Genomic DNA, 22,460 nt, shown 5'->3' on the forward strand with positions numbered 1-22,460 from the left:
TTACCTTGCTCTCAGGAGTCTAATATCAGAACCAGACAGCCATCAGCATTATATTGATTGACAGGGACTGCAGGTTTGTGTTGTCTAAAATTAATTGTGTATTCGGTCATTAACCTCCTTAATGAGGCAGGACTTCTTTCTGCATCGCTTGGTACATTAATATGTGGGTAGAATTGCTGTCCTTAGCATTTACGTGGTTAAACTCAGAAGAGAAAGGAGATGCAATACTCTTCGTAAAAATACAACTGAGGCTCCTTTTGCCTTAAATTCTGCCTTTCTTAGGGACAGGAGATTTAGCATAAGGATTTGCAAGTTGTGACGATAAAAGAGTGGGCAAGCTTTCAACGGGAAGATCTCAGCTTGTGAGGTCAGAAGACATACTAATAAAATCCCTCGAAACAGTACATCAAGGAGACATTATAAATTGAGCCCTGAACATTCCACATCAAGACACAGCACAACAATAGTGTTGACTCTGAAACCAATGAAGGTGTCATGTGTAGAAACCCAATGGGGGACTGTTGTATTTACATTCCATTCTAATGGGCAAGAGAGTCTGACTGACTGCACATTATTTTGTTCATCAATGTGGTCAGAAATTAAGGATATTTTGCATCCCTCCAAGTGGTACTGTTAGTAGACATCCGAGACTTTTTCTGTAAAACACATCTGCCACTAAACCCGCATGAAGATGGAATTAATGTCATGGTTCCATAGGTCTTGAAAATACCCAATGTGAACTATTAACTGAACTTGCATAATTAGCTCTAATGGGAGATATGGGGGCTTTTGGCAAAATGATGACCACAATGAAAGGGTTCTCATCACAGGCCCTGAACATTGGATTGCATTGGACAGAAAGCTGCATCTTAAGTTTGGCTTGTCATCTTGGAAGGGTAAGAAATAGTCCTGTGCCTTGTTAATGCACGTGCCTATTAACATGACTTTTGAGAAGAACTGCAGAGAAATGCTGCACCAAATGGTAATCTAATACAGGTGCCCAATTACAAACCTGATGAATCTAGGACTTTGAGAAGAATGTAGCGTCCCCGAGTAGTGTCCTACACACAGCCACATGCCTCATCAAAAGTCTACACAGTTACAACCACAATCGACCTTCACTCCATGCACGAATCCTCTTATAGTCTTTCTTACTGCATCATTTATAAGGCAGTAGCCCTCAAGTCACCCAGCTACCTTGCAGAAAATCTCTGCATCTCCAGTGGGCCACCAAGCCAGGACATGCACAGACTTGAAATCCACTGCTGCAAAAAGGAAAGGACCAGAAAACAAGCCTTCTCTGCCTATGCCCCAAGACTATGGAACCTCCTCCCTGATGGCATTAGACTCGCCTATACGGTCCTACAATTCAGAAAACAACCCAAGACGCACCTCTTCAAGGAGTCTCCCCTCCTGAACACCTAGGCCATCACGTCGCCCCTCTCCTCCCTGCTACCCGGTACAGCCTTACCCCTCCTCGTCTGCCCCCCTCTGTATCCAACCCCCCCACTGTAAATGTGTTCTGTTGTTACCACTGAAAAGCGCTCTGTTATGCATCTGTATTGGTGTATACCCTCTGTAAAGTGCTCAGTTGCTTCTCCTAGCTAGGTCCACCCTCAATAAATACCATAATAATAACAATAATGAAATGTAAGCATCTTTAGACCTCACTGATGAACAGAGGCCAGAGTGACATGTCAAGAAGCCTTTACCTCAAATTCTTAAAAGTTACCTGGGGAGCTCTGTTGAGTCCAAGGGATAGTGAAGAGTGTTGGTTGGTAAATTACAGAAAGATGGAAATACAACAATTCCTAGAAACCTTTAGGGTCAATAATTTCAAGAGGCTTAGGGCCCCTAGAATAGTAGAAGCTGAAAAGCCTTTCCTCTCACTTAGGACGTGCAAATGAGCAATTGTCATCAGATTACTTGTTGTGGTGGTTTTATCACTAGTACAATGAAACATCTCTATTTACATTGATCTTGCCCATGAGGCACTATTTGTGAGGCGTTTTAGAGCTAAAAAGAACTAGCATGAAGTGAACATCATAGAGCCAAGACGTCACAGGATAGGGACACTAATTACTTTTCAGTGCCCAATATGAAAGACATCTGAAATTCCCTGAAGCTGACCAAGGTAATGCAGTTGTTCCAATGTACAGTATCACATAGTTCATGTAGTTTCATTACTGCCAGCAAAAACATTATAAGCCAATAGAAGAGCAATTTCAAAGTGATTTAAACTTGGGCTATTTTTCTTTATATCAATCAATATTAATTTAGAGACTTTTAATACAACTTGAAAAAGAAAAATTATCAAAAGTAGAAAAACAATGTATCGTATTTATGGTCTATGTTGACATTTTTAAGTATGTTTATAGAAAACTTGCCTGTAATGTACATTTGTTTGAAGATGTAAGCGGTAACGACAAATACATAAATGCCTCGAAGGTTCGGGACTTTTTATGACAAGTAAGACACTCCACCGTAGACTTGAACTGGCCTTGGTAAAGCTTCACGATAATGGATTCATTGAGCTGTGTGTGCTTCAGCCAGGCCATTTCGGCAGCTTTAGGGTCGTCAAGATGATCATTGTTCTCTTCTTTATATCTTTTTCTATTGTTTGCCTAGAAATAACACAAAAAACAATGAATGTCTCAAATCATAGTCTCCATAGTTGATTTCAGATTATCAAAACAAATTGCAAAGCTTTCTAACCTGAACTATTTAAGACCCCAGGATATGGCTATCTAAGTCTTTGGATATCCTGCTGCGTTGCCAAGGACTTGGGGATGGTCACATCTTGGAAGGCATTCACTTAACGGCTCTGGCAGTGCAGGCGTAAAGTGCTGCAGCTTTAAAGAGGTTTAGTACTACTTTCCCCTCTCACTTCTTAGGGGTTGCACAGCTAGGAAATATCCTATTTGAGTGGCATAAAAACTGCAGAATCATGTAATCACAAAGCTAATCATCTTGGATGGAGAATGACCAAAACACCATTAGGAGTTTTCTCACATATGTCCACCACTTAAGATCTCAGTTTTATCAATGACATTTTGTTTATTCATTGTCGCCGTGGAACCCATGGCAATTATCTTGCTACCAATAGTATTCTATCAAGCACAGGATAAACCAACACTCAAGAGAGCTCACTTAAGAACAATTTCACAATTCTGTCAGTCTACTGGATAACATTTAATAACAGGGAAAGGTTTACCTTCAAATGGCAGACCCAGGAACCATTACAAAGGATTAGGAAACAAAAGTAGCACTACATTGGTGGCAAACTAATACTGCAGTGCATTGGTTCAGTTCAGTTGGTATTTTCTACCTAAAATAGTACCACTAAAAAGTTCAGGTAAGTAAACTAACACAATCCCAGTCACTAGGATAGTCCTAGGAAGGGAGCCTTGACCAGGCCTCCACCAACCAAAGTCAGGAAAGAGTGGTTTAGGGACAGGGCTTTACACCCTTGTATCCCTATGTAGGATAGGGGGACAGGAACAGGTATGTTAACTTTACCGCCCTGACTCCGCTTTCTCCAGAGACCATTGCTGAGATTCTGGAATCCCTTGGCGACACAGTCTTCTGTGCTTGGCATGGCTGAGGCAGACCCAGGGATCGCAGGTTCAGACATGCCACTTTCAGACAATGGATTTAGTTTCGGTCAGTCGTCGTGCTAGTAATGTCTGGGGTCGAGACTTCTTGTTCCCACCGGTCCAGTGGTCAAAGCACAGACAAGGGCCCTCTTTAGATCATGCCAAAGGAGCAGGGCTTCACTGGGACAGCACTGGAGTCAATGCCAGTCAGTTGCAGGAGTCATCAACGGGTTATCTTCATTGTAGGGGTCTTGACCTCAACAATGATTTGTTGGATGGCTACAGGAGTCCTCCTTTTATCTAAGATTTGGGCTGGGAGCTCGCTCAAACCCACCAATGGCAAGGATGTGCACCATTCAAACTGTCAGTGGCTATTCAAACATTGATAGCCACAACATCTGCCCAGCAACAAACATTCAGGCACCTGGATGTGTACTGGGACCAGAGAGTCCCAAACCCTACAACCATGTTCACACACAAACTGCTTCTCTGCCCCTCAAAGCAGCAGTTTTCCCCGAGAAAGGGTATTCTATATATGCCATTTCCTTACCTGAGAAGGCAGGAAGGCGGGCAGAGAACAATATAGCCATAGGATGAGAAAACACCTCGACGCATGGTCATTTTAGGGTGCTAGTCACCTTTAGTAGCTATTTGCAGTAAATGCAAAAGTGCACAACTAAAATGTTACAAAGATGGTAAACATATCACTGCTGCCACCAGCTTGTCTTAGACACATTGTAAAAGTTACAAAAGAATCGTTACAGAAAAAGTTATAAGGATACAAAGGGACTCATCACAAGTCTGGTGGTAATTCAGCACTATTCCCTCCAGCGGAAATAGCGTTACAACCCGGCATTGCGGCAGATTTAGCGCTGCATCAAAACCTGGTTTGAACGCGACCCTGACTTCGACGGTAACGCTATTAGTGCCTGGTGCCTGGTGGAAACTGTGCCGAAATAAGGGTTACCACCGACAAACAGCCGCTAATAGCGCTACCGCCAGCAATCCCGGCAGATATTGCGTCACCACCAGAACGGGAAGCATTGCGACAGCCATTTTGAAAAACACAATCCATTAAATATCTCCACTTCCTGCAGCCGTCCAGTCCTGGAAAGAAGCAAGAATGTCCCATGTGAGAATAAGAGGCAAGGTGGCAGAACATCACCTGTGCACACCCAAATTTAGTGAGGGGGAGATGGTGGTCCTCACTGATGAGGTCATTGCCCATTGTGAGGAACTTTATGCCAGTCGCCAGCGGAAGACCACTGGTCAGCGCAGGACAGTCATCTGGAATGCCATCTGCCAAAAGTGACAAATGTCCCCCCTGAAGGAGACGACTGCCGCAAGTAGTGGAATGACCTGAGGGTCAGGGTGCAGGGACTGCTGTCGCAACACCACCAGGCGTCCCTGGCGACTGGAGGAGGCACTGTGGAGCCACTGATCCACATCGCCTGGGAGGAGAAATGCAGTACAGTGTGGACATCAAAGGGATAGACGGAGTCGGCAGTGCAGAGGCGGGTGCCAGCAGCCAGGAAGCAGGAGTTGAGTCAACCCCAACACAAGTGCATGCACAAATGACATCCCAGCGTGGAAAGGGACAACTGTCAGCAGACCCAGAAGCTGGGCATGCCAACAGGGCAGAGTGATGGGTGGCACCTCAGACACCCTCCACAGCAGCCATGGGCAGGGCACCCCTGAGCGTCACAGCAGCGGGAAGGTGTGGCAAGTGACCCAAACAAATACCATGTGCACCACACCCCTACTGGCGCACCCTGTGCCATCCAGATTGAGGTGCGTGGCGACCACAACACTGTTCAGCAGCCACACCATCATTTTGCGGGCCCAGTTGGCCTGCCCAATGGTGGCATGGAAGACAAGCCACAGTGGCAACAGTAAAGACAGACACAAGTGATCACAGTTCAAGGGTGTTTACTAAACTGTTAAGGCAGGGTGGAAAAACACCTACCTAAACCTAAATCTAAGATGGGAGCAAGCTTCGACCATTAAAATTAAAAATAATGCAATCCTTGTGGCGTCTTGTCTAAGTAAAAGGCCTATACAAAAAAAATATTGCCAAATCCTTACAACTAATTAGAGTGTGGCACAGGGTTTTCAATAAAGAAGTAAGTGTTCACAAATTATAAGTTACTCACCGTAGTGACTAACATACTCTTAGTCCTTGGTCCCCTTTCCTCCATACTGTATGAGCGATTACAACTGAATGTAGCACCAGGGTGGAAAGGAGAACCTCCTTAATCAAATAGGTTCATGAGAACCGCCTGTCCGAAAGCCGCATCAGATCTAGAGCCGGCATCCACACAGTAATGCTTGCAGAAAGCTGAGGGAGTGGTCCATGCTTATGACTTGCCAAGGGACATGGCACTGGAATGCGTTGGCCGTTGCCTTGGCCGTGACTGCATGGGCATGCATGTTTGCCAGAAGAGGCTTGTGCTGACCCTCGTATGCTTCTTTGATGGCCGAGACCATCCAGTGGGATATGGAGGCCTTGGAGGCCTGATTTAATTTAAATGGAAAGCAGACAGCACCTTAGGCAGGAATGCTGGGTGTGTCCGCAGGACTACTTTGTCCCTGTGAAATGTAGTATATGGTTCAGAGGCGACCAGCGCCTGGATTTCACTGACTATGCGAGCCGAGGTGAGGCCGATGAGTAAGGCCGTCTTAATGGTGACCAGCCTGATGTCCGCGGACGGACGCCATTGGCTAGAATGGTTTGTGCGCCAGGGCGCCCAAGACTGTTCAGATCCCACACGGGGTGCGGCCTCTTGACGGGCGGGTAGAGTCTTGCGAGCCCCATCAAATGTTTCTTGACAATCGGATTAGAGGTTGAGAAGACCCCCCCTCCTGTACGCCCCGATGGCTGCGAGGGAAGTGCGGCAGGTTTCCACCTGCACTCCTGAGTGGGCGAGGTGCGCCGAGAAGGAGAGCACAAAGACCAAAGTACATGCCAGGAGGTCTAGTTCCTTGGAGGCTGCCCAGTGGCAGAACATGGTCCATTTACTTTGATACTGGGCTCTGGTAGCCTTGCTCCTTGCGCCCTGTATGATCTCCAGATTAGCCTGGGAGAGTCTGAGATGCCCTAGCGTCACCTGTTCAGGAACCACGTCGTGAGGGCTAGCTTCAGTGGCGAGGGTTGGATGACCCTGTCCCCTGCTACGCCAGAAGATGTGCTGGGCCCGTCGGAAGGTGAATCAGAGATATCTCCGAAAGGCTGAGCCGCTCCGAGAAGCATGGCCTGGCCACCATGGAGCTATTAGAATGATGTTGAGCTGGCGAGATTCCTTGATCTTGCAAATCACTCTGTGAATCAGCGGAGTGGGCAGGAAGGCATAAGCTGTCATGCCGTTCCACTGAATCTGAAATGCGTCGCCCAGGGAGCCCGGGCCCTGTCCCTGCCAGGATGCGGACTGAGGGCACTTCTTGTTGTGCCAGGTGGCAAAGAGATTCACCTTGAGAGAACCCCATCTGTGAAGATCTCCTGAGTAACAAGGTTGTTTAGCTGCCACTCGTAGTTGTCCGCTCCCAACCTGCTGAGCTTGTCCTCGTCCAGGTTGGATTCCCCGGAAGGTGGACAGCTGTGAGGTAGATGTCGTTTTCCAGGGCCCACTCCCACATGCCGATTGCCAGTTTGAACAGTGGAGGGGATCTGGTGCCTCTCTGCTTTCATTGTTGACATAGTTCATGCTGGTGGAATTATCCGTCTGGATGAGGACAACTTTGCCCCTGATAAGTGGGAGGAATGCCTGGATCGCTAGCCGGATGGCGTTCAGCACCAACCAATAGATGTGGTAATCCTGTTTGTGTCGGGTCCAGGTGCCGTGGACCGAGAGATCGTCCAGGGTGGCTCCCCATCCCTCGAGAAAGGAGTCTGTGGTAATGGTGACCTGTGGGGTTGGAGGCCGGAAAGTCTTGCCCGTCTGTAGGTTGCCGTCCCTGGACCACCATGTGAGGTCTGGGTGGAGAGATGGGGGAACGTTGATTATCTCGGATTGAGAGCACCGCTCCTGGTTCCATGATGCCGTGAGGTGCAGCTGTATCCTCCTCATCCCGAGTCTCGTGTGGGGGACGGCTAATAGGACCGCTGCCAAGAGACCCAGGAGGTGCTGGTACCACCAAGCCGAGGTCACCTCTCGGCTGAGGAAGTGAGTAGCTGCCCTCTTGATGGCTGTGATCTTGTCCTCCGACGGGAAAACCTTCTCGCAGCACTTGTACCAGATGAGGCCCAAGAATGTCAGAGTATGCGTGGGTTGCAGCTGCGACTTCTTGAGATTGAGCGAAAAGCCCAGATCATGCAGAGTGTTCATAAGAGCATGAAAAATGTGGTGAACTGCTTCCGGCGATGTAGCCCTGACGAGCCAGTTGTAGAGGTATGGGTAGATGTGGAGGCCCTGAGGAGGGCCGCCACAGTATTCATGAGTCTCGTAAAGACCCTGGGGGCCGAGTTGAGGCCAAAAGGAAGGACCTTGTATTGGAAATGGTAGCCCATGATCCTGAACCACAGGAAAGAATACGCGTCCTTCAGATCCAGGGAGCACATCCATTCTCCCTTGCACAATGTCTCCGCTATAAAAGCTGGCGTAGCCATCTTGAATTTTTGTAGAGTTAAGGAGAGGTTGAGGGTGGAAAGGTCCAGCACAACTCTCAGGCCCATCTGGATCTTTTTCTGAATGGCGGAAATCCTAGAGTAAAAGCTCAAGCCTCACTGGGAGGCTGTGACTTCCTCCACGCCCTGGCTCGCTACAAGCGATTGGATCTCCGCCAGAAGAGTTGCTGTCCCAACTTGAGGGAGTGGAGGAGTGGAGGGAGGAGAGGCTGGGATGGGTAGGCGGTAGCCTGTGGATACTACGGTGAGGATCCAGGGGTTCGCAAAATTCTGGCACCAGAAATGTGCATGGAGAGCAAGCTTGGCCCCTCACTGGAGACCTGTGGACCCGGAGGGGCGTGCCATGCCTTCTTTCCCTCAGAGGCTGTTGAGGAGGAAGGGGACTGGAAAAAGCCCCTAGTCCCCCCACCCCTTTTTGTTGCTTGTGCCGATGTGGAGTCGGCGAGCGTTCCAGCTGCCTGGACCTCTGTTCTTGGAAGCCGCGGAACCCTCCATATGTACGCCTCTTGTCGGAGCGCTGCTGTGACGAGGTGTACGATTTGGGCGTGGTCTTTGTCAGGATGTATAAAAGGCCGTTTGTGAGCTGTTTTTATTCTTGTCCAGCTCCTCGTCCGTGGTGGAGTGGAAGAGGCCCCCCCGTCCCCTCGAACGGCAGATCTAATATGCAGTCCTGGATGTCCGGGTTGAATTTAGTTGCACAGAGCCAGACTGTTCTTCTCATGTTCGTGTCGATGCAGATGGCCCGGCCAGAGGTGTCAATGTGGGCCACGGTGGACTCCATGATGTCCTGCACCACTAGCTTGGCCTCACCCAGTCCCGCCTTGAAACGTGATTGGCTCTGTGTAGGAAGTTCAGGGAGGAAATCCGCAATTTCCCACCACAACCTCTGGTTAGCGGCCGCCAGCATGGCATCAACATTGGCCTGCCGAAGATGCAAGGACACGTTGGAATACAGCTTCTTCCTGTACGCTTTCAAGATCTTCTCCTTCTTGCCTAGCAGCGCCACAGAGGAGGCGGCTGAGGGTGACTGAGGCTCGGAGTATAATGATGCTGCAGCGATCACAGAGGAGTGTGGCTGAGGATGGACTGATAGCAAGATATCCCCCTCCATCTGCCTGTACTTGGCGTCCAGGCAACGATTGACCAGCTGGCCAGAGTGGGACTTGAGTCAACCCTTCTTGGCCAGGGCAACTACATCGGCCTGCAGTGGAATTCCCGTTTTAGCAGAGGGGTGTTGTGAGGACTTTTGCGAAGACCCCCTCTGCTAGTTGCTCGACCTCGGGTTGAGGCAGGCCCAGGTACTCAGCCAGCCCTGCTAGACGTTCATGGAAGGCCTTGGCTGATGATGGCGTGTCAGTGTCCTCCTCATCGTCCGTGTCCATCTGGAGGTCAGGAGGATGGGGTACTGGGACCGGAGCCAGAGGCTGTGGCGGAGGATGGTACGGAATGGCCTGAATCGGTTGGGGGGCTGCAACAGGTGGCAAAGGCTGCGCCCGGTCCGCAGGCGCCGGCGGAGGAGCCTGAGGTGCTGGAAGCATTGGCCGGAGCACCTCCCTGATGGCATCCCTGAGGATCACCCCCAATCTGGGGGTACTTCATGAGTCCAAGGAATCTCTTAAAGAACCTGTCCTCACAGGCTGGAGGGGTGGTTGGGGATACAGACGGAGTAGCAGGCGGCTGCTGGAGGCCCTGCATACCCTGACCATATGGACGTAGCGAGAACCTGCCCTGCGCAAATGAAGGATAGGCTGTAGGCCACGTACCTGGTTGACACCAGACCCACCTTGACACTTGTTCTTCGCCAAATTCCCGATCCTGGTGCGGTGTCGGATGGGTGATGTCTGGCGTGGCGGCCATCTTGTCTAGCTGCCTTCCACGTGCCTGCGTCATGTTGCTCGGCTCGCTGGGCCCAGCCTCCTCCAGGACTCTTGAGTGTGGATCATGAGGCCCGCCCTGCTCCTCAGGCCGAGGCCTGGTAGGCGTAACGCCGGGGGCCGGTAAAACTGCATTTAGGCGCCCCCTCTGACATATTGGTGGTACTAGGGCGGGGCCCCTCTGATATATTGCCGTTACAAGGGCGTAACCCCTGGGGTGAAGACCCGGTACAAGAACCTTCCGGTCCCTCAACACTGTCACCGGGAGGATCCAGGGATCCCTCGGCCCGTAGGTCGGTAGCCAGGGGGTCTTGGTGCACGTGCTGGTAGTAGAACCTGGGGAGTACCTCCCGCACAACGAGTCCTTGGGAAGGAGTCTCCCTTGTGGGGTGCGATGGAGAACAGAGGCCTTACCTTGGGCCTGGATCGATGTTTGACTAAGTCCTTCAGGTCCTCTGGAGGCGATTTCTGGAAGGGATCCCTCCATCTGGCTAGCCTGTTCTTCAGAGACCTAGATGACAGGGCGTTGCACACTGTACAAGCCTGACAACCGTGGTCTGGGCCAAGGCAACGTAGCCAGAGGGCATGTGGGTCTGAAGTTGGGAAGAGACCGTCGCAGGATGGACACCAGCTGAACCCTGTGGAAGCCGACATGCGCCGGGGAGGAGCACAATGCCGGAGGACCGAGTACCTGTATGATAAAGAGACAAAAAAGACAAAGAGAAGTATTCACGCATAGAATTACATGGCCGAAGCCAAACCCAGGGGCGCTGGTGAATTCGGCCCGTTCCTGTCGACGCAGAAAAGGGGACTTAGGTGTGGCGTCAGAGTCAGAGGGCAGAGTCAGGGCAGCGCATGCTCCCAGGGCCGCACAGCTCTAAATTTAAAGGGGAAGAAGGATTTTTCTGGTGAAAAAGGTTCTGTCTCCCATCCCTTGGAAGGGATGCCCAAGCAGTATGGAGGAAAGGGGACGGGACGCAAGAGTATAATAAGTCAGGATGTGATTGCCAAGGGTCTTCCTTCCCCACATTTTGAGCACGGGACAAGGGCGGATCTCCTGAGCACAGCACACACTCAAGCTTTCCCAACACAAGCCAACAGTTCTGTACCAGCAATCAGGTTCTTCGATGGTTATGTCTCTTTTCAATAAAAAGTCTCTTGCCTTCGAGGGCCTGATATATTCAACATAACAAATAAAAAGTTTCTTTCCAAATGTGCGTTGGGGTGATGACTTTCCACCCCTGGATCGCCCTCGGTCTGGCTCGGACCCAAATGACACGGGGGACAATTCACTTTCCCTGGTCTTCCAATACTTCTTACTTTACTGTCTTTTTAAACAGTTCTTCAGGCTTCGCCCCTTTGTGTTGACTTCCCTCCGCCGGGTTCACTCTAGCCAACTTTTACCAAACAGTTCACTACAGGACTTTAGACTTCGCCACTTCTCATCAGAATACCTCCGCCGGGTTCACTCTTGCCAACTTTTACCATACACTGTTCAAGCAGTCAATTCACCAAGCGGGATTAATTTCCCTTTCTTTCACAATCATCTGCCAGTCAAAGACTTTCAATGGTACAGAGGATTTTACAAGACCCCTGTATGACCACTTTGACCTCTTTTTTTCCCAAGGCCTTCTAGTTGTTGTAGTCTCTACCATCGGGTAATCGCCAAGCGTTTCCCGCGTGAGCATCCATGTGGTGCCAGACTCCTCTGTTGCTGGTCCCCCCCCCTTTTCTCAATAGTTGCTTTAAGCCTTTCAAAGTTCAAATTAGCTTGTTGGTACTTTTCGTTCAACACAGTTCGGTTTCTCTTCGACTCTCCCCTCGACTCACCGGCTGTGATGAACCGCTTGGCTTTCTTCTCCTTTGAGTCAAGGTTGGTACCACGGAGACCAGCGTCTCTCCCCGGCTTGATAATCAGCGGAGGAGGGTCTTGTGTACCGTAGACATCTGCTGCAACACACAGTGGCTACTGTTTGCGGTCTTATGATTCCTTCTGTGGAGGATTCATGGGCCTTTGTCGAAAAGGGCAGGGTTCCTTCTATCCTAGTCACCCATCGGTATGCGCCGCCTTTCTCCTCCTCTTGAACTGCCGTGCTGAGTTAGCTCTCACGCTGTGCCGTCTGCCTGGCTTGTCCTATGCTCTTGTGCTCCACCTTTTATCCCTGTGGGGAAGGGAAAGGGCCATCAGGTGGGTGCGATTCTGGTGAATTGCCTGACTTTACCTGACCCTTGCATTGGGACAGGTCAGATAAACGGCTCTGGTGTTAGCCCATTGATTAGCTCGTCGTCTTTCGCGTTGTGTGAAAGTGTTCATGTTGGAAAAGGGGGGGGGCAGTGTTTTGGAATATCCTACGAGGTAGGATGGGGAAAAGGTGTTGAAAGAAGGGGGATACCGCATCTCACCAGTCAGTGTCCCACTCTCCAAGGACCCCCCATCCAGATGATCCTCCCTCACTGGTCCATCCCCAGGAACTGCATCCAACTGGGATGGCCGTGTCCTGGCCACCTGGATGACAGATCCCTGGGCACTAGCCAGGGAGACACCATCTGGTTTTCTCACAGTCCCCCACACTGATATGTGCACAGCCTGCCAATCACTGTGGACCCGAGTGCAGCCTTGCTGGCTGCACAGGAGTGCCCCATAGAGCCATGACAGTGCCATGGACTAAGCCACCACCCCCACTCCCACCATATGAGTGCCACCCGGGGATGTTGGGGCATGAAGGACCACATGCATACAGACGTAAGCTGCCGCAGCATGGACACCCTGCCCACCCCATAGACAGGCCAAAGACCTTGTGTCACACACTCATCGCTACAAGCAACCCCATGATGTTAGCCCACATGCAATCTCCCCTGACCAAACGTGACCATTTTCCCAATTCTGTACTGTAGCAATTGTGTCTGACATGCCAACACACGTGGGAGAACCATACCTGAATACATTTTCTACAGGCACTCACGCATCCCCAGAGGCATCAGAGGAGGAGGAGGATGATGATGCAGGCCCATCTGAGAGCAGTGCATCCAGGCCCTCAAGGTCTGCCACCACCACCATGCAAAGGCCCATTCAGGCCACACCAACATGGATATCCCGCTGCGTAACACCGCAACAGAGCAGGGCCAAGCCAACGGCCACACCACAGCCCACCAGGAGCAGTGCAAGGCGCACTGCACCCACACCCAGAGGCACAGACACTGAGCCCACACCTGCTGGCAGGGCGACTGACGAGACACAGGGGGACACCAGCCCGGTGTCACTGACTGACGAAGGGCCACACTCCCGAGAGAGCTCACCACAGCGCCAGCGTCAACACTCCCTGGAGAGCCCACCACGCCGCCAGCGTCAACAGACACCTGAGCCGGATGTTGATACACCCACACATGGCTCCCCTGAATACAGCCCAGGGCCAGTGCAGAGCCCCTCACCCACACAGCCCGTGTCATGTTGGTGTAAATGGTTGCTACTGTATGTGTACTACTGCTTCTCCATGAAGGTAAGTGACATGTGCATGCTCCCTGGCCTGTACTGTGACGATAGTGCAGGAGGAGGTGAAGTACAGATTTCCCATTCACTTGTCCTGGCGTCGATTGTGTAGTCATTTGCCTCCCCACCCCCCCAATTGGGCACATGCTTTGTGACACATGTGTGTGCGTTGTCTTCTGTGCCTCTCCATGTATCCTGGCAGTGTGTTGTTCCACAGGACCATGGCATTGTGGGTAGAACGAGGGTAGCATGCACAGCAGTGGGTGATGTACAGGTTGGGGTGTCGCAGGTCACCTGCACATTCAGGGAGTGGTAGCGCTTGCGGTTTCAGTACACTACTTCATATGGGTACAGTCCGGGGCAGCAATCACATTTGGCATTTGGGCAATGGCATAGAACTGTGCCTTCATGGCATTGACCTGGGCTGCTAGGCAGTGCACTTGCCGCAGGAGGGCTTCATGCACCTGGGCCAGCACAGCGCAGCATGTGGGTTGTGCCATGCTGTGCACCATGGCCACAGAGTTCTGGAAGGTGCCAGTTCCGAGAAATTGTAGGACATACACTAACTCCACAGCTGTCTGGATGTTGATCTTGCTCCCTACATCAACCTGTACTGTGGTGAGCAGCTCTATTATGGTCTTTCTGTTGAGTGTGACCAACTGGCTGTCAGTGAGGGTCCAGTGTGAAGGCCAAACCCTGGGGATCGGTGCACGCCTTGCTTCGGCCCCCCTTTCGGTACTCCCTAAGCCCTGGCCTGGTTGTCCTGCCTCTCTACTTCCAGGCGCAGCATGAACAGCTGCCTGTCCCAGCTCACAGTGGGTAGTGGCAGCATGGTGTTGGAAACATTGTTGGCTAGGAGTGTGCCTTATGTAGCCCTCTGGGGTGGATTGGGATTGCCCGTGGCTTCATTTCAGGCAACTGCATACATTTATCTCCAGCTGCAAGCTGGATGTAACTGCGCTGTGCTTTCGGTGGCATTAGCGCCGGTTTTAGTCGCCAATTGCGCCCAACATGGACTTGTGATGTGGCTGTGTTTGCACCTTGTGTGTCTGGCTGTAATAGCTCTGGCTGCCTTCTGCAGTGTGCCGTATTTGCGCCAGCTCATGATCCAGTGGAGCGCTATTGGCGGCGCTAATTCCGTTACTGCCGCTTCTAAGGGTTACCGGCAGACTTGTGGTGAGGCCCAAAGTATCCTAACTGCACTTCACTTTGAGGTGATGTGTGCAATTGTAACAATACAAGAAATTCACAATGAGCAACAAAGTCTCTCAGTACTTAAGTCTTATGGACTGATCAGTTTCCCCATAAAAAAATGCAAAAAGGACAAAGGAAGTAGAGCAGGAAGATTTACATACCTCCAAAGGCAGGACATGGTTCAAAATAAGCAAAAAGAATGGGGGTCCCATAGGGATGTATGGAGGGAAAGGTACAGAAAGAAAATCTTTCTCAACAAGTGTTATGTCAGCAGTCCACCACAATGTATGATCTGACCTAAGTTGTACTATAAATGTTAACACATTTGTGCTCGTTCATCTCAAAAACCTACTGCATAGGTGTATTGATGGTTGTTACAGAGTACCAACTGCGAAGGAGTGCTCGTTTATCGCACTTTTAAAACAAAGTGTCGTTTTTTTCCTGAACGTATGCATGCTGTGTGCCTTAAACATGGTCTCGGTGGCAACACCTCAGTAGACTTCTTGCTCCATTGACATCCAAAAGTGAATACATTTACACTTCTGCTGTTAACAGTAGAAGGACACACTAGTAGCTGAACTATAAAATGGCAACATTTCTGATGCAAATGTTACCTGCAGCCTCAAGCGTGCACATGCTAAACGTATCGGTTTTTCATTTTCTCTTCCTTTAAAAGACCATTTGGCACTAGGAAGATGGGCTAACATTATGCCCTATAATATTATAGTTATAGGATGGCCACATATGATATAAGTCATTAATAACGTGCCTGTACACAAGTGTTTCTAGGTGGGACTACAAGTACTAATGCCGAATAGTACGGTCTGCCAAGGAACAAAACAGCCTTCCACTAACAGGGTTTTGTTTCAATTTATAAGGCTTCATTTAAAACTCTGAGGGGTTTGAGCTAAATATATTTGCACTAATAACCTAACAAAGTCAATTTGTGATATTGAGACTAGCTCAAAAAGCCTGGGGACAGCACTCAAACCTAGTGTCATCTAGTTCATAACAGTAGAAGTAATCGTCCAGGTATTAAGTTCTCATTCCTCTGAAGTCCCTTTTAGATTAAGTCGCTTTTCTATTATTCAATTAACCTTCTATTTTATCTGATCATATGGTACCCTCTAAATCTATATTAGCACATGGAGCTAGTTATTGACCTATCAAACAATCGTAAATGTTCAGAGTGCAGTCAATAACAACTGGAATTGACTGCAGTCTAAACATTCTGACTTCCAAAGCAGGCAGGGGAACCACAATGTAATTTCCAGGCAAAACAAAGTTTCTTTCAACAAGACACTTCCTTTCTTAAAGGACCTTTTTTTCACTGCAATATATTATTTTATAACACAGTACAACGAATCAAATAGTCCCCTCCCTTAACTCCCTCCTAACTCCCATCCCCCCACAGAGCACAGAGATTCCCTCATGTGTGTCCCACTCCACAAAAACAAAAAATAATTTTATGGATCAGCCATAAAGATCCAACAGTTTCAACCTTTGAGGGCACCACTGCTCTCTGAATTCTCCTTTCAGGTATGTCAGCGTTTCTCCCCATTCAGCTGCAAAGTTCTCCAGATTGTTATTGACTGCATATGTGGCCCACTCCATTGCTACCAACTCCCACATTTTCCTCAGCCAATCCTGCTCCGTCGGGATCACGGGCCCCTTCCATCTCCGAGCGATGAGGGACATCGCTGCTAGCGTAAACATAATCTTCGCCTTGTCTCATCCCTTCCCCGTTCCCCCCCCCCATCACCTAGCCTTTGCCTCCTCATTAAGATCACCAGGAGATCTCGTCCCTCTCCAAACGCCTGTTCCAGTGCCAGAGAGATGCTGCTCCAGAAAGGCCTAATTTTGGGGCATTCCCACCAAATGTGGGCTGCTGTCCCTTCCTCTCAACACCCCCTCCCAACAGTCTTTAGACGTTGCTGGGTATATCGCATACAGGCCCGAGGGGGTGTACTGGGATTCAAAGAGGTACTTGTACCAAGCGTCTTGTAATTGCGCCGCTCTTGCCCACTTTGGCAGTCCCCTCCACAGCCTCTCCCAATCCTCTCTCTCTATTCTCGTTCCCAGAATCTGTTCCCATCTGTCCATGTAGGCCCAGTTAGTTTTTGGTACAGCGTCCCCTAGAAGTTTGTAGAGATCCGATATTAGCCCTCTTGACCCCTCATGCGTAAGGGGGAATCTTTCGAACTGCGGCGTAGTCCATGTAGCTGCGTTTCTTACGTCCTCAGTCATCACCCAAAGTCTGATCTGGAAATACCAATGCCTTTCCCCTTCCTCCCAGGTCGAAATCCTGCTTGCACTCCAGATACGTTTTCACATTCTGCCCTCGGAACATGTCCCCGATGACTCTGCACCCCCCTTCCTCCCACTTCCTAAAAGCCCCTTTTTCCAAACCTAGGGTGAAATCTCTATTTAGAAATATCGGGGTAAAAGGGGAGGGGTATGTTGTGATCCCCAACTTCCTCACCGCTCCGTCCCAAATGTCCGCCAGACCCTTTGTTATAGCGCTGAGATATAGATGAGGTGGCCTTACGTGGCACGTGACCCAGATAACCTCCCCCAGATGATGCCGGGTCACCGCCCTGTCCATTTGAACCCACTGTTTTCTGTACTCTTCCGAGAACCACTCCTAGATCACTCTCAACTGTGCTGCTTCATAATATCGTTGCAAATCCGGCAGCCCCAGACCCCCGTCCCCTCTCAAGGCCATCATTAAGCGTCTGGCCAGTCGTGGTCTCTTGCCCTACCAAATGAATTCCTCCCCAGCCGTGTCCAGTTCTCTAAAAAAGCCAGAGGGAACCAGGAGCGGAACTGCCTGAAAGAGGTAAAGTAGCTGGGGCAGAATCACCATTTTAAATGCCACCCCCCTCCCCAACAAAGATATTCTGAGGGCACTCCACTTCCAGAGGTCCTTTTTCATTGGTTTCATCATGGGGATGTAGTTTGCCGCATACCACCCCTCCAAATCCGGGGTAATTTTCAGCCCCAGGCATCTTATTCCCCCAGGGCTCCCCTTAAAAGGATAGCCCATCCTTAAACTCCTCGGCCTCCCTGACTTCTAAAGACAAATTCATGAGCTCTGTCTTCTGCCAGTTGATCCGCAAACCCGACACCTCCGCGAATTTGGACAAAAGGTCCATACTCGCCTTAATGGACCCCCTCGGAACGGTAAGGGTAAGGAGCATGTCATCGGCGCAAGCCGCCACCTTATGCTGACCTCCTCCAAAAGGTATACCCCGGATGAGCTCCACTTCCTGGATTGCCTGCAGTAGGGGCTCCAGGTACATTGCAGATAGCAAGGGGGAGAGTGGACACCCCTGCTTGTTCCCCCGCCTTAGGCTAAATGGGTTTGATGTTGCCCCGTTGACCATAATATGTGCGGAAGGACTTTAATAGTTGGCTCGGACCATATTGATGTAATCTGCGCCCAGTCCCATCCTCTCCATAACTTGGAACAGAAACGACCACTCCACCCGGTGGAACGCCTTTTCCACATCCAAGGCTAGTAGGACCGCCGAAGTGGCCGTTTTCTGCGTCTTTTCTACTAGGTGGGCTACCCGACTGATATTTTCTGACGTCTGTCTCCCCAGTACAAACCCTGTTTGATCCGGGTGGATCAATGCCAGAAGGTGCCCCTCAAGCCACTTAGCCAGTATTTTAGTATACAATTTTGCATCTGTGTTAATAAGCGCGATGGGCCTGTAAGAAGTACATTCCTCCGGGATGCAGCTTCATTTTAGCTTCCTCCATTGTCGACGTGATTCTCCCCGTATCCTTGAAAGAATTAAACAACTGTGTGAGATGTGGAGTGAGAATTTGGGAAAAGGTCCTGTAGAAAGATGCTGAGTAGCCATCTGGCCCTGGGGCCTTATTGCGGGGAATTGACGCTATTGTGGTCCTTACTTCGTCTTCCGTGAGGTTGCAACCCAACTCCTCCCTCACCGTCTGGGACAGACTAGGGAGGGACAGAGCCTCAAGAAAGTCCCTCTGAGGCAGGGGTGGAGGTTCTGTGAAGAGTATAGTGTACTATAAAATCTGGCTAATCGATCCTTTATTTCCTCCGTGCGGGTGAGTCTGTTCCGACCCGTGTCCTGCATTGCCATGATCACATTCTGCTCCCTTGCCCCCCTCAGGAGGTGCGCTAACAAAGAGTCTGCCTTGTTGGCCTTCGCGTAGTACTTTTGCCTGACCATAAGCATAGCTCTTTCCGCTTTTTTTGGTCCTCAGATACCCCAACTGGCCATCAGCTAGCCTATATGCCCTGAATGCTTTCCTGGAGGGTGCTTCCCGCATCCTTAGCCTTGCCGTCTCTACCTCCCTTTCCAATTGTGCCTCCAACTGCCTCATTTTCTTATACTTTGACCTGAGGTCATGTATCGCTGCTGCTGATAACTTCAGTCTTGTGCGCTGATTGTTGGTGCACAAGGGAAAGTTCCCCTTTGGTTTTTCATCCCTTTTTCTAGGCCATGTTACACAGAGGAGATTGTGGTCACTGGCTGACGTTTCGACTACTTCAAATTCTGTCACAACTGATAATAAAGTTGTAGATACGAATATATAGTCTATTGTAGCTCTTGTAGCTTCTCGTTTCCAGGTTGGTAGGCGAGAAGAGTCTGGGAATACGCTATCTAAGTTGTGCAATCCTCTAGATTTCATCAGTTTGAGCCAAGCCACTCCTCTTTTAGCTGTTGAACTTGCAGGATCATAGGGTGCTGATTTATATTGGGCTTGTATACACGTGGCATTAAGATCACCGCAAATCAGAAGATAAGGTGCCAAGTGGACACCTATTGCTTCATCGATTGCGCTTTCCAGCATTTCCAAGTACGCTGCGTCTGTAAGCGTCACTGGGTTCCAATAGGTGTTTGCTATTATAATTACTTATTACTTTTTCAAGTCTTCTTTCGAGGTGTCCTCTGACCATAAGGCCTTAACCAAAAGCAAAGAGTTGTTGCTGATAAGAGTTTTTTCCAGGGTGCATCCACAACCCGGCCTACAGGGGATCAAGAGCCCCGAAGACGGTCGCCCCCTCGGCCCTTTCTTAGCCGGCGAGAACGCTATTTCGTATCCGTCTAGTGTTGGTGCTTGCGTTAACCAAGTTTCTTGAAGACACAGTAGGTCGTAATCTGCTAGCTTTATAGTTCCCTCTGCTGTCAAATGAGTGTGGCCTCTAGTGTTCCATGAGGCTAGGTGAAATAATGGCCTGAGTGTCGCTTCTTTAACGTTGATGTCTCTCTTTGGATTCTGGTTGACTCTGGTTTGGACTGTTGGTTTCTCTTTGGAGAGCTTTTGGCAGCCATGACCAGATGCTATGAAACGATTTTTGCTCTAGGTCAGGCCTGTTGTTATCATTGTCTACTAGTTTCTTTATGGTTCTTGTTATCGTGGTGACTTTGGTTTTATCACTCGATTGTTGGCTCTTATGTTCTCCTGAATCTCATGTTTATTGTTGTTCTTACTCTTTTCTTTTTCTTCTGTAAAATGGACAGACTGACGATCCTTCGTTTGTCCCCAGTCTGCAGCATCATTTCTGTCTTTGTGGAACTGGATCTCTTTCTCTTTATCTTGCTTGTCATGTTTCATGGGTGACCTTCTTTCATGTCGAGGTATTCGCTGTTCTGTGTTCAAGTTTCTTGCTCTTGTTTTAGGTTCCTCTTCGCTCCCCGACTTTCGCCTCAGGCCTATCGACCTTGATGAATCAGTGATGTCGTAGCCCATTCGTAGCAGAGACTTGGTCTCTTCTTTTAGTAGGTCACGGACCCTTTTGGAGGAGAGGTATAAGTGGGAAATTGCCTTTCGATGTGCCTTACTAGGGTCGATGATCAATAAGTCATCCAATTTAATAGATCCCAGCTTCGGAATATAGGCAAAAAGTCTTAGGACAGAACCCCGGTTTAGGATCACGGCGTGTTCATTCCCTGGATCGGTTCTAGTTTAAGGACCCATCTCTTTTTCTCAGGGTCAGTCTCCTTTCTTTTGTCATTCACCTTATTTCTTTGAGGCAAATCATTTCCCTGTTTCTTCCCTTGCCTCCAACTTTCAACTGATGTTTTATTCCTGTTGTGATCACTTGTCGCTACTGGGCTAGTGCTTTTTCTTTCTTGTGGGTCCCCCTTTTGGTGTGGCTCACAGGTCTTCCTCCTAGTTGCGCTCACACTCATTTTTGGTGGTCTCTCTTCTTCCGTACAATTACGATCTTTAGATGACTCGTGTCCAACATCCTTTCTTGTTTGTCCTCTTACATCGCTCCTCCAAAGTTAAAAAGTCATTGACTATAACTTTTTCTCTAGACTCCCATCTGTGGAGAGTACACAGAGGTAGGTGATGAAGTGGTCTCTCCTCTATTTTCTTCCACTATATGTTGGCTTAAGTTCATCGATTCTTTGTCTGCTAAGAAATCTTCTGTCGACCTTGGGGAGCCTGCAGTTTTCTGGGTGACCCCGGGGCTTGCTGTTTGTAGTTCGTTCCCTTCCTTCTCATCCAAGATCAGTATGGGCTCACCTTTCTTAGTGTTAGATACAGTGACCTTTGTAGAGGATGCTTTTTTGAAAACTGGGGCCAATAGAATTTCATTGCTTGCCAGCTGGGTCGAACTCGTCTTTACTTTCATTGCTGTTTTTGTTATTTTTACTCGGGTGTTTAGGTCACAATTATTTTCCAAAGCTACTTTGTTTAGTCTTGTTCCCCCCGTTTTGTTGTTTATAGGCTCAGCTCTGCGATGCAATCCTTCATGTTGCTACTGCATGGGCCCCGAGTACTTATGATTTTTGACCCTGAAGTGTTGTTCTCCTCGGTCAGGTCAATCTTTATATCTGTTTGGGTGCTAGTAGATGTTATCTTTTCCGGGTACATTAGATCAGATTGCGTGGATTTATCAGAGGAGGGTAAGACCCTCTTCCCCGAGAGTAGCGCAACCTCCAGTTGCTCTCGTGCCATGATGTGGGCCTCCAGATAAATTAATTTGTTGTTCATTGTGGCGTGGATGTTGGTGTGGTCTTTGAGACTTTCGCTGATTGTTTCATATAGCTTCAAGAATGGATTCAGAGCTATTGTGATCGCTGACATTATCGAAAGCATGTCGCCTTTCTTCGATCGAGTGTCTGGGGCTGCCAGGTTTTGTGCGCTAATGGGTCTTGCCTTCTCTTGGAGTGCTCACCACTGCCCCAAGTGAGTGTCTACGAGAATCTTGCGGTCGTGAATTTTCATTGCTGTTTAATGAGCCTATTAGTGGTAAATTTGTGTTCTCTTTGCCGCTTTTTAGAAATCTATGTTGAGGGATTTCCAAGATTGAAAGTTCTTTTTGTCTCACTGGGGTAAGTGTCACCTCATCAGCTTCTGACCTTCTCCCAGATTCTGTGTTTAGGTCTGTAGTCCTATTTTCTTCACAGGTTCGATCTTCAGTGTAAAGCGCCTCCAGAGATTTCTCTATTGGTGCCGGGGTTGGAAGATCTTTATATCTCACTGAACTTGAAACCGCCTTTTCGGACTCTGGTCTTTTCAAGAGAGCAGTGTTTGGTCCTATAAGCCTATTTTTCTCATGGGTGCAATTGTCATAGTGAGACGCGGGAGGGGAGGTGTATTTTGCTGACGCGATCTTGATAGGGTCTTCCTCTAGAGGCGCTAGGCCTAGCTTGGTATGGTCTATAGCAGCCTCTTTTGGCGAAACTGAATCA

The 22,460-nt window shown here is 49.3% G+C and overlaps 1 protein-coding gene across 2 annotated transcripts in view; it reads right to left on the reverse strand.

The window, feature by feature from the left end:
• USP8 (ubiquitin specific peptidase 8) overlaps positions 1-22,460 on the reverse strand; it is a 1,053,131-nt gene that overhangs the window by 203,897 nt on the left and 826,774 nt on the right. For both annotated transcript variants that reach the window (XM_069624966.1, XM_069624967.1), the window contains one exon: positions 2,388-2,624. In XM_069624966.1, coding sequence (XP_069481067.1) covers positions 2,388-2,624 — 237 coding nt within the window. The remainder of the gene's footprint in view (positions 1-2,387; positions 2,625-22,460) is intronic.

This window comes from Ambystoma mexicanum, chromosome 11 (genome assembly GCF_040938575.1).
Source record: "Ambystoma mexicanum isolate Mex_15411 chromosome 11, UKY_AmexF1_1, whole genome shotgun sequence".
Lineage (NCBI taxonomy): Eukaryota > Metazoa > Chordata > Amphibia > Caudata > Ambystomatidae > Ambystoma > Ambystoma mexicanum.